General features: G+C 32.4%; 1 protein-coding gene across 1 annotated transcript in view; it reads left to right on the forward strand.

The window, feature by feature from the left end:
* Positions 1-8,988, forward strand: part of LOC132718932 (fasciclin-1-like) — a 31,222-nt gene extending 22,234 nt beyond the window's left edge. The window contains exon 15 of the mRNA XM_060702637.1: positions 193-8,988. Within this exon, the coding sequence (XP_060558620.1) occupies positions 193-404 (212 nt within the window). The 3' untranslated portion in view covers positions 405-8,988. The remainder of the gene's footprint in view (positions 1-192) is intronic.
* The last annotated feature ends 1,149 nt before the right edge of the window (positions 8,989-10,137 follow it).

Below are 10,137 nucleotides of genomic sequence, written 5' to 3' on the forward strand. Positions count from 1 at the left end.
GAATGTATAATTTATACAGTAGTGATATCTCTGTTGCCAGCAGTTTACTATATTTTTATTTCGGCAAGGGTTTTTTCCATATTTTATTTATCTGTCTTTTATTGGGAGCAATGTTGGGGATGGTATTAATTTTATTAGGAGCGTCATCATGTCAAAGATTGTATTAAAATGCCTGATTGTTGTATATTTCAGCCGTCCGTCTGTCTTGGGGAGGGATGTCGGCACGGGTGATAATGTCCGATTTAGGTGCGACGAATGGTGTCGTACATATCATAGACACTGTGTTATCATCATTAAGTGACAGAACGGCAGATATCAGTGCTAGTAACAATCTTTCAGGAAATTTCTACGTCTTTGTGGTAATTGTCTCCACTTTGTGTTACTTTCAGAGAGTGTGGAGGTAATTTAGGTCATTTTTTGAATATTTAAAATTGACATTTGTTGATATTTTTATTCCATTTTCTTTCTTTAATCATTTTACATGTATCAAATTTCATTTGCATTTTTTAGATACTTGTTGACTGTGTTTTTGTAGGGATTTTTTTAATGACATGCAGACTTTTTATAAGAAAATGTGCAGAAATGATTTTTTACTTAACCAGAAATGAATATTGCAACATTATTTATTTTTAGCTCACCTGACCACGAAGTGGTCATGGTGAGGTATAGTGATGGGGCTATGTCCGGCGTCCGTCGTCGTGCGTTGTGCGTCGTGCGTTGTGCGTCGTGCGTTGTGCGTCGTTCGTCGTCAACAATTGGGTTGTTAACAGTCTAGCAGTCACAGTGTTGATTGGATCATCATCAAACTTTGTCAGAATGTTTGTCTCAATGAAATACAGATCGAGTTCGAAGATGGGTTATCTCGGGTCAAAAACTAGGTCACAGGAGCTAAAAATAGAAAAAGCTTGTTAACACTCTAGAGGCTGCAGTTTTCATCCAAATATTCTGGAAATTTGTCAGGAAGGTTGTTTTGATGATATCTAGGTCAAGTTCGAAGATGGGTCATCTCCGGTCAAAAACTAGGTCACAGGAGCTAAAAATAGAAAAAGCTTGTTAACACTCTAACAATTGGGTTGTTAACAGTCTAGCAGTCACAGTGTTGATTGGATCATCATCAAACTTTGTCAGAATGTTTGTCTCAATGAAATACAGATCGAGTTCGAAGATGGGTTATCTCGGGTCAAAAACTAGGTCACAGGAGCTAAAAATAGAAAAAGCTTGTTAACACTCTAGAGGCTGCAGTTTTCATCCAAATATTCTTGAAATTTGTCAGGAAGGTTGTTTTGATGATATCTAGGTCAAGTTCGAAGATGGGTCATCTCTGGTCAAAAACTAGGTCACGAGCTAAAAATAGAAAAAGCTTGTTAACACTCTAATAATTGGGTTGTTAACAGTCTAGCAGTCACAGTTTTGATTGGATCATCATCAAACTTTGTCAGAATGTTTGTCTCAATGAAATACAGATCGAGTTCGAAGATGGGTTATCTCGGGTCAAAAACTAGGTCACAGGAGCTAAAAATAGAAAAAGCTTGTTAACACTCTAGAGGCTGCAGTTTTCATACAAATATTCTGGAAATTTGTCAGGAAGGTTGTTTTAATGATATCTAGGTCAAGTTCGAAGATGGGTCATCTCCGGTCAAAAACTAGGTCACAGGAGCTAAAAATAGAAAAAGCTTGTTAACACTCTAGTGGCTGCAGTTTTCATCCAAATATTTTGGAAATTTGTCAGGAAGGTTGTTTTGATGATATCTAGGTCAAGTTCGAAGATGGGTCATCTCCGGTCAAAAACTAGGTCACAGGAGCTAAAAATAGAAAAAGCTTGTTAACACTCTAGTGGCCGCAGTTTTCATCCAAATATTCTGGAAATTTGTCAGGAAAGTTGTTTTGATGGTTTCTAGGTCAAGTTCAAAGATGGGTCATCTCCGGTCAAAAACTAGGTCACAGGAGCTAAAAATAGAAAAAGCTTGTTAACACTCTATAGGCTGCAGTTTTCATCCAAATATTCTGGAAATTTGTCAGGAAGGTTGTTTAGATGATATCTAGGTCAAGTTTGAAGATGGATCATGTCTGGTCAAAAACTAGGTCACAGGAGCTAAAAATAGAAAAAGCTTGTTAACACTCTAGTGGCTGCAATTTTCATCCAAATATTTTGGAAATTTGTCAGGAAGGTTGTTTTGATTTTATCTAGGTCAAGTTTGAAGATGGGTCATGTCTGGTCAAAAACTAGGTCACAGGAGCTAAAAATAGAAAAAGCTTGTTAACACTCTATAGGCTGCAGTTTTCATCCAAATATTCTGGAAATTTGTCAGGAAGGTTGTTTAGATAATATCTAGGTCAAGTTTAAAGATGGATCATGTCTGGTCAAAAACTAGGTCACAGGAGCTAAAAATAGAAAAAGCTTGTTAACACATTAGTGGCTGCAGTTTTCATCCAAATATTCTGGAAATTTGTCAGGAAGGTTGTTTTGATGATATCTAGGTCAAGTTCGAAGATGGGTCATCTCCGGTCAAAAACTAGGTCACAGGAGCTAAAAATAGAAAAAGTTTGTTTACACTCTAGTGGCTGCAGTTTTCATCCAAATATTCTGAAAATTTGTCAGGAAGGTTGTTTTGATGATATCTAGGTCAAGTTCGAAGATGGGTAATGTCCGGTCAAAAACTAGGTCACAGGAGCTAAAAATAGAAAAAGCTTGTTAACACTCTAGTGGCTGCAGTTCTCATCCAAATATTCTGGAAATTTGTCAGGAAGGTTGTTTTGATGATATCTAGGTCAAGTTGGAAGATGGGTCATGTCCGGTCAAAAACTAGGTCACAGGTGCTAAAAATAGAAAAAGCTTGTTAACACTCTAGTGGCTGCAGTTTTCATCCAAATATTTTGGAAATTTGTCAGGAAGGTTGTTTTGATGATTTTCAGGTCAAGTTCGAAGATGGGTTATCACCGGTCAAAAACTAGGTCACAGGAGCTAAAAATAGAAAAAGCTTGTTAACACTCTAGTGGCTGCAGTTTTGATTAAATATTCTGGAAATTTGTCAGGAAGGTTGTTTTAATGATTTCTAGGTCAAGTTCGAAGATGGGTCATGTCTGGTCAAAAACTAGGTCACAGGAGCTAAAAATAGAAAAAGCTTGTTAACACTCTAATGGTTGCAGTTTTCATCCAAACATTCTGGAAATTTGTCAGAAAGGTTGTTTTGATGATTTCTAGGTCAAGTTCGAAGATGGGTCATCTCAGGTCAAAAACTAGGTCACAGGAGCTAAAAATAGAAAAAGCTTGTTAACACTCTAATGGCTGCAGTTTTCATCTAAATGTTCTGGAAATTTGTCAAGAAGGGTTGTTTTGATGATATCTAAGTCAAGTTCGAAGATGGGTCATCTCCGGTCAAAAACTAGGTCACAGGAGCTAAAAATAGAAAAGCTTGTTAACACATTAGGGGCTGCAGTTTTCATCCAAATATTCTTGAAATTTGTCAGGAAGGTTGTTTTGATGATGTCTAGGTCAAGTTCGAAGATGGGTTATCTCCGCTCAAAAACTAGGTCACAGGAGCTAAACATAGAAAAAGCTTGTTAACACTCTAGTGGCTGCAGTATTGATTCAAATATTCTGGAAATTTGTCAGGAAGGTTGTTTTGATGATTTCTAGGTCAAGTTCGAAGATGGGCCATCTCAGGTCAAAAACTAGGTCACAGGAGTTAATAATAGAAAAAGCTTGTTTACACTCTAGTGGCTGCAGTTTTTATTCAAATATTCAGGAAATTTGTCAAGAATGTTGTTTTGATGTTTTCTGGGTCAAGTGCTAAGATTGGTCATGTCTGGTCAAAAACTAGGTCACAGGAGCTAAAAATAGAAAAATCTTTTTAACACTCTAGTGGCTGCAGTTTTGATCCAAATTTCCTGGAAATTGGTCAGGAAGGTTGTTTTGATGATTTCTAGGTCAAGTTTGAATATGGGTCGTGTCCAGTCAAAAATTAGGTCACATTGCCCAAATATGGAAAAATCTTTATAACACACTAGAGGTCACATGTTTGACTCAGTCGCATCAAACTTGGTCATGATGCTTGTTTAAGACATTGCTTGGATGCGGTTGTGTCAGGTGAGCGATCCAGGGCCATCATGGCCCTCTTTTTTTTTATAAGATTATGTGATTTTAGAAATTTTATTAAAAGAATGGAGTTATCCTGGATATTTTAACACTTGAAATTGATTTTCATTGATATTTTTTAAGCCCATTTTTTAAACCATATACATTAATTGTAGTTGTTTTTGATGCAGTTGATAGGTTCAAAGTGTATAGTAGATTATTCATTTTAGCATGAATATATTATAAGCTATTATTAACCATTGTGCTATGCATATCAATTGTTCTTTATCAATATCAGTTATCTTAAGATATTTTCAGGAATTATATAGGAACTATTTTTAATGTCCCCATACATTCCATTCGTGTTGTGATTATACTTAGTCTAGTTTTCCATTGTGACTTTTAATGTCACATTAAGATACTATACTGTGACACATTATGTGACATCGGCTTGTATTGTGACACAAGATTGTACTGTGACATTATCTATATATACTTTTTCAAAGTCTTTTATTTTTAGCTCGACTATACGAAGTATATGGAGAGCTGTCCTACTCGCCCCGGCGTCGGCGTCTGCGTCCGCGTCCAGATTTTAGATTAAAGTTTTGGTGCAGTAAAATATTTTTCACTATAACTTTGTCATTTCTTAAGGTATCAACTTCAAACTTCAAATATATGTTCCTTATCATCAACCACATCTTATGTGACAAGGTTCATAACTCTAGCACCAATATTTTCAGATTTATCTCCCCTTGAACTTAGAATTTTCCTTAAAAAATACTATTTTTTACTGTTTCTTCTTTATTTCTTAAGGGATCAACCTCATACTTCAAATATATGTACCTTATCATCATCCCCATCTTATGTGACAAGGTTCATAACTCTAGCACCAATATTTTCAGATTTATCTCCCCTTGAACTTAGAATTTTCCTCAAAAAGTACTATTTCTTACTGTTTCTTCTTTATTTCTTAAGGGATCAACCTCATACTTCAAATATATTTACGTTATCATCATCCCCATCTTATGTGACAAGGTTCATAACTCTAGCACCAATATTTTCAGATTTATCTCCCTTTGAACTTAGAATTTTCCATAAAAAATATTATTTTTTTCTGTTACTTATTTATTTCTAAAGGGATCAACTTCATACTTCAAATAAATTTACATTATCATCATCCACATCTTATGTGACAAGGTTCATAACTGTAGCACCAATATTGCAAGAATTATCTCCCCATAAACTTAGATTTTTTTACTAGAAAAATGTTATTTTTTATTATAACTTTTTTATTTTTAAAGGTATCTACCTCAAACTTCAAATTCTTATTCCTTATCATCAATTACATTTTATGTGACAATGTTCATAACTCTTGAAGCAATATTTACACATTTATCTCTCTTTGAACTTAGGATTTTCTTTAAGAAATATAATAACTTCTTTACTTTTTAAGGTATCTACTTCAAACTTCAAATATATATTTCTTATCATTACACAAATGTTGTGTGACAAGGTCCATAATTCTAGCATGACTATTTCTAGAATTATTCCCCTTGATCTTAGAATTTATGTTAACAAATATCATTTTTTTACTATAACTTAATACATAATTATACATAATTGATTTTTCTTTCATAGTTTTGTCCTCCTAACTGCGTCCAGTATTTTATTAGTCGAGCTTGGCTGTCTCCTGTGACAGCTCTTGTTTTATTTACTGTCATTAGAATATTTCAATGTTGGGGTCACCTACCATCTTTGTGTTACAGCAATATTTTAAATCATTGTTTGTGACCATATTATTTCTGTGACCATTATGAAGCTAGGTTGGTTTTGTTGTTTGTGTTAACTTCAATGTACATCTCTCAATCGTTCAGGAAACCCGGAATTCCAAGCATTTTGTAAATAAATAGCATTTCATTACAATATATACGCTAGTCCTCCTTTAATGTGAGCTGGATTTGCTTTATTCATATTGAATGTATTACATGACTGTACACATTTAATTCATGAGTTTTACAGAGTTAAAATGTAAATTTTGCACGTGTTCTAATTGAAGTTGTACACTTAAAATGTAATTCTTACACGTGATGATATAGAATACTTTTTGTCTGACTTACTGCAGAATTCAAACCGCCCTTTTTTTAAAGATTTTGAAATCTTAAATAGTACTCAATTGTTTACAATGTTTTTTGTTTTTTTACCGAATTTTTATTTTTATTATTTATTATGTAAAACAATTTGTCCTAAATTTGTATCATTATCAGACAATAAAAATAACTTAAGATGTTTTTTGGTTTTTTTTAACTAGTTTCAATTTAAAGAGTGCTGATTTTTTTATATATTTACAATTATTCTTAAATTTATATCATCGGGCAAAATTTTCCTTGCATAATGATAATTTAGGATGTTAGTGGCGACATGGCCGAGTGGTAAACGCGTCAGACTAGAAATCTAATGATAGCTAGCCGCACGGGTTCAAACCCAGACAGAGGCAAGTCGTTGGTTCCTTGAGGAAGAAACTTCACACTCATTGCTTATTACTGGTTTAGGTTCGAAACTGTGTCTATAAGCTTATAGCTTCCTACACAATCAAACTAAAATTCTGTATATTAAACCAATTAAGGATGGTTTTTTCCCCCTAAGATTCTATTCAAATAGAGTGTTGAAAAAAACCTTCATATATTTTCATAATTTCTGTGTGTTGAATTCTTATATTAAGAAACAACAATTTTTACTCTGTATCTGTTGAAAAAGGTTTATTTATAACTTCACACAAACTTTTCCAAGAAAAATTTGTATAATAATCATGTATAAGTGTAAATAGGTTTTTAAGTTCTTTTTCACAAAAGTACTGAAATATACTGTTCACAATTCAAAGCTGGACATGCTAATTACACATATTTAGATTTAAAAAAAAATGTATTTTTTAATGAAATAAGTGCTGTGTTATTTAGGTTAAAAATTTATTTGTTATAAAATAGCTTGATGTATACTATATATAATTTTAAACGATCAAATTTCAAGGGGAGGGGGCTCCATGGTTTTGGTCATTGAGTTTCATTCACTTGTCAATTACCACTGTGGGTTTGAATCCCGTTTGGGACTTTGGATTCTGTCATGTGACGAGGGTGAGGGAGCTATCCAGCTTGCTTTCAGATGGCAGGGTTGTTCATCTCTGGTGCCCATTCGTACCTGAAATAATGCACGAAACCTGAAATAATGCACGAAAGGTCACACCTGAGGTCTTCCTGCACCAGTAAAGCAGGAAAGTCACCATATCACCTTTAAAGTGTTTTTGTGACTTAAAATCCAACATAACAAACAAATAAATTATATTATATTTACTAATAGGTAATTGGTGCCATATTGAGTAGAAATATAGTAATCTTTCATAAAAATATATGTATGATAATGTATTTTTAATTACGATATTATTTTTGTACATGTAACCGATTATGAAACACAATGGTTATGAAATTAATAATTGTTAACATAATTGAATTGTTCAAGTGTAAAAAGTTTTATTTTCTGCCTATGGTTAAAAAGAAGAACTACTTTAAAATTGTTATAAAAAAGTTACAAAAAAACGATATGAAAGTAATATAATTATGTTTGTATAATATTATATTCTTTAACAGCAAATGTGGTGTGCACAAAATCTTTCTAAAAGGTAGCAGCATGATATTTTATTCTGGAATATTTTATTCTGTTTACATACAAAACTCGTATATTAAATAACAGAAGACAAATGTTACAGCTCATTCTGACATTCAGGAATCAACCAAATTTTAATGAGACCAACATAATTATACCATTTACAAATTTGATAAAAAATTTAGATCTTTATACATAGCTTTCTTTATACCTTTCAACACAATTCATACATATAGAAATAATGATCTTTTCTTAACAAAACCATGTATTAATCTATAGCATTTTTACTCAGTTGAAAAAGAATGATAAATGATGAAACAAAATTGAAATCATAATTGATATCATTGTGTTTTTGAATTGGTAAAGTGTGCTCACTTGTTAATATATAATTATTATATTACTTTTTTATGTTTTCATACACGGTCACCACCATGTCTTGGTAACTAAAAACCGAAACCAAAAATGTACATAGTACATGTAATACATGTATAAAGCCTTATTATAATAGTTACTATAGTTTAAGCTGCAAAACAGTTATTAGAATATTTTGATCTTGGAAGTTTGTCCTTGGTAGCGTGGGTATGGTCCTTGACTTCAAACCATGCTACTGACGTCTGTAGGTTTCTATCCCGCCAGGAACTTTGGATTCTTTTATGTTAAAAAGCTGTACAGGTAGCTTACAGAATAGTGGTTCTACCTTGGGTGCCCTCTCATGTCTGAAATAGTGCATGGAAGGGCAACTGAGGTCTTCCTCCACTGTTAAAGCTTGAAAGTTGCCATATGAACTGTGTTGGCTCGCCATAAAATTGAGCCAAAAAATAAAATAAAATGATCTTGGACACTGAACAAGCAATTGGAGACTTATGCTATAGTAACTGTTTAGATAAGTCAGAATGCTGAAAGTTATATTTCTGCATGAAATGTTGTAAATATTGTATAGAATAATTGTACATTGATTTTTTTTCTCCCCTCAAATTTATGATTTCAAATGGCTTACATGATTTGCTCATATCTATCAGCATCTGTTTATCATTTTGTGAGTGTGTTTTTTTAGGTTGCCTTTTAACAGCACATTAAACCTTTGAAATGAATATAATTATATCCTTCTTGAGATAAGAAATAAAGGTACTTTTATGATGTTGTAATGATGTTTTAAGAGCATATAAAATGCTTATTACCCTTGGGAAAATAGCTCTGAATGTGAAATTATTTTCCATAGTTCATTAAAACTGATTTTACCTTTAAAATTTGTAATTATGGCTTAATTAATTTGTATATATATTAGAATCTTAGCAAAAAAATACATATTTTTTTTGTTAAATTTAGTACTTGCCTTTAATTTCATGAGTGATTTTTACTTAATATCTAGTGATGATTTTTTTTCTAAATCATTTTTATACATACATACTTTTTACCATTTATCCATGACATTATACATTGTATATATCACTATGTAAGGTAGATGGCTGAGATGGCTTTAAAGGGGCCTACCTCGCAAATCAAGAAGAGGACATGGTTCCTAACATGTTACACCAGTACTGTTTAGGTCAAGGAATTAGACAAGAAAGTATGGTTCAAATAATAATTATTTTATGGAAAATTGCTTTGGAATATTAAACTAGTTTTAGATTTTATTCACAGCCTGATACCAAATTTTGCACATTAAAAGGGTGGCTATTGACCTTTAAGATTTTAAAACCTTCCCAAATGATTATACAAGTTTATTTATTTTTGTAAAATCATTTGTTTCCATAGTTTTCTTATTTAGGTAAGGACATATAAATATTGAACTCTTGAAGTTGCTTTGTTTATGTTTCAAAACATCAATATTTAATTACTGTAACTGTAAATACTGTTGTTTAAGGATAAAAAGGGCTGACTTTTACACTTCTTGCCAGAAAAATATGGCCAATAATAATTTATTTAATATTACAGGAACTCCACTGAGGTCCAAAAATCTAAGAAAATAAATCTCGCATTTCTTATATAGATCAACTGGGGCGTTTCATACAGAAAGATATGCAAAATATTATGAAGAAAAATATTCGGAAATAAATTGAATATCTTATTTTTATGTTATTCTTAGGCCAAGCCTTTAATGCTTTTCAATTTTGGGCCATTTTCACAAATTAGAATATTAATTATTCTTGAAAAAAGGGAGTGAGCCAATGATCTGAAATTTTGAAAATATTTGTTTGGTCTAAAACCTACATGAAATGGAACATCAATCTCTAAAAAGTATTTCCAGTCCTGTCTTGTCAAAAATCTCAGTGGAGTCCCTTTAAGTGTTAGGATTATAACTGGTGACGTAGTTTACCAGGTTTGGTGCACTTTAAAGATTCCAAAAACGCTACTTTTGAGTTATGTGGCAAAATATATTATATATTTTTTTGTTAATTTTCATGAAA

Source organism: Ruditapes philippinarum, unplaced genomic scaffold (genome assembly GCF_026571515.1).
Source record: "Ruditapes philippinarum isolate M1 unplaced genomic scaffold, ASM2657151v2 ctg4105_1_1_1_1, whole genome shotgun sequence".
Classification (NCBI taxonomy): Eukaryota; Metazoa; Mollusca; class Bivalvia; order Venerida; family Veneridae; genus Ruditapes; species Ruditapes philippinarum.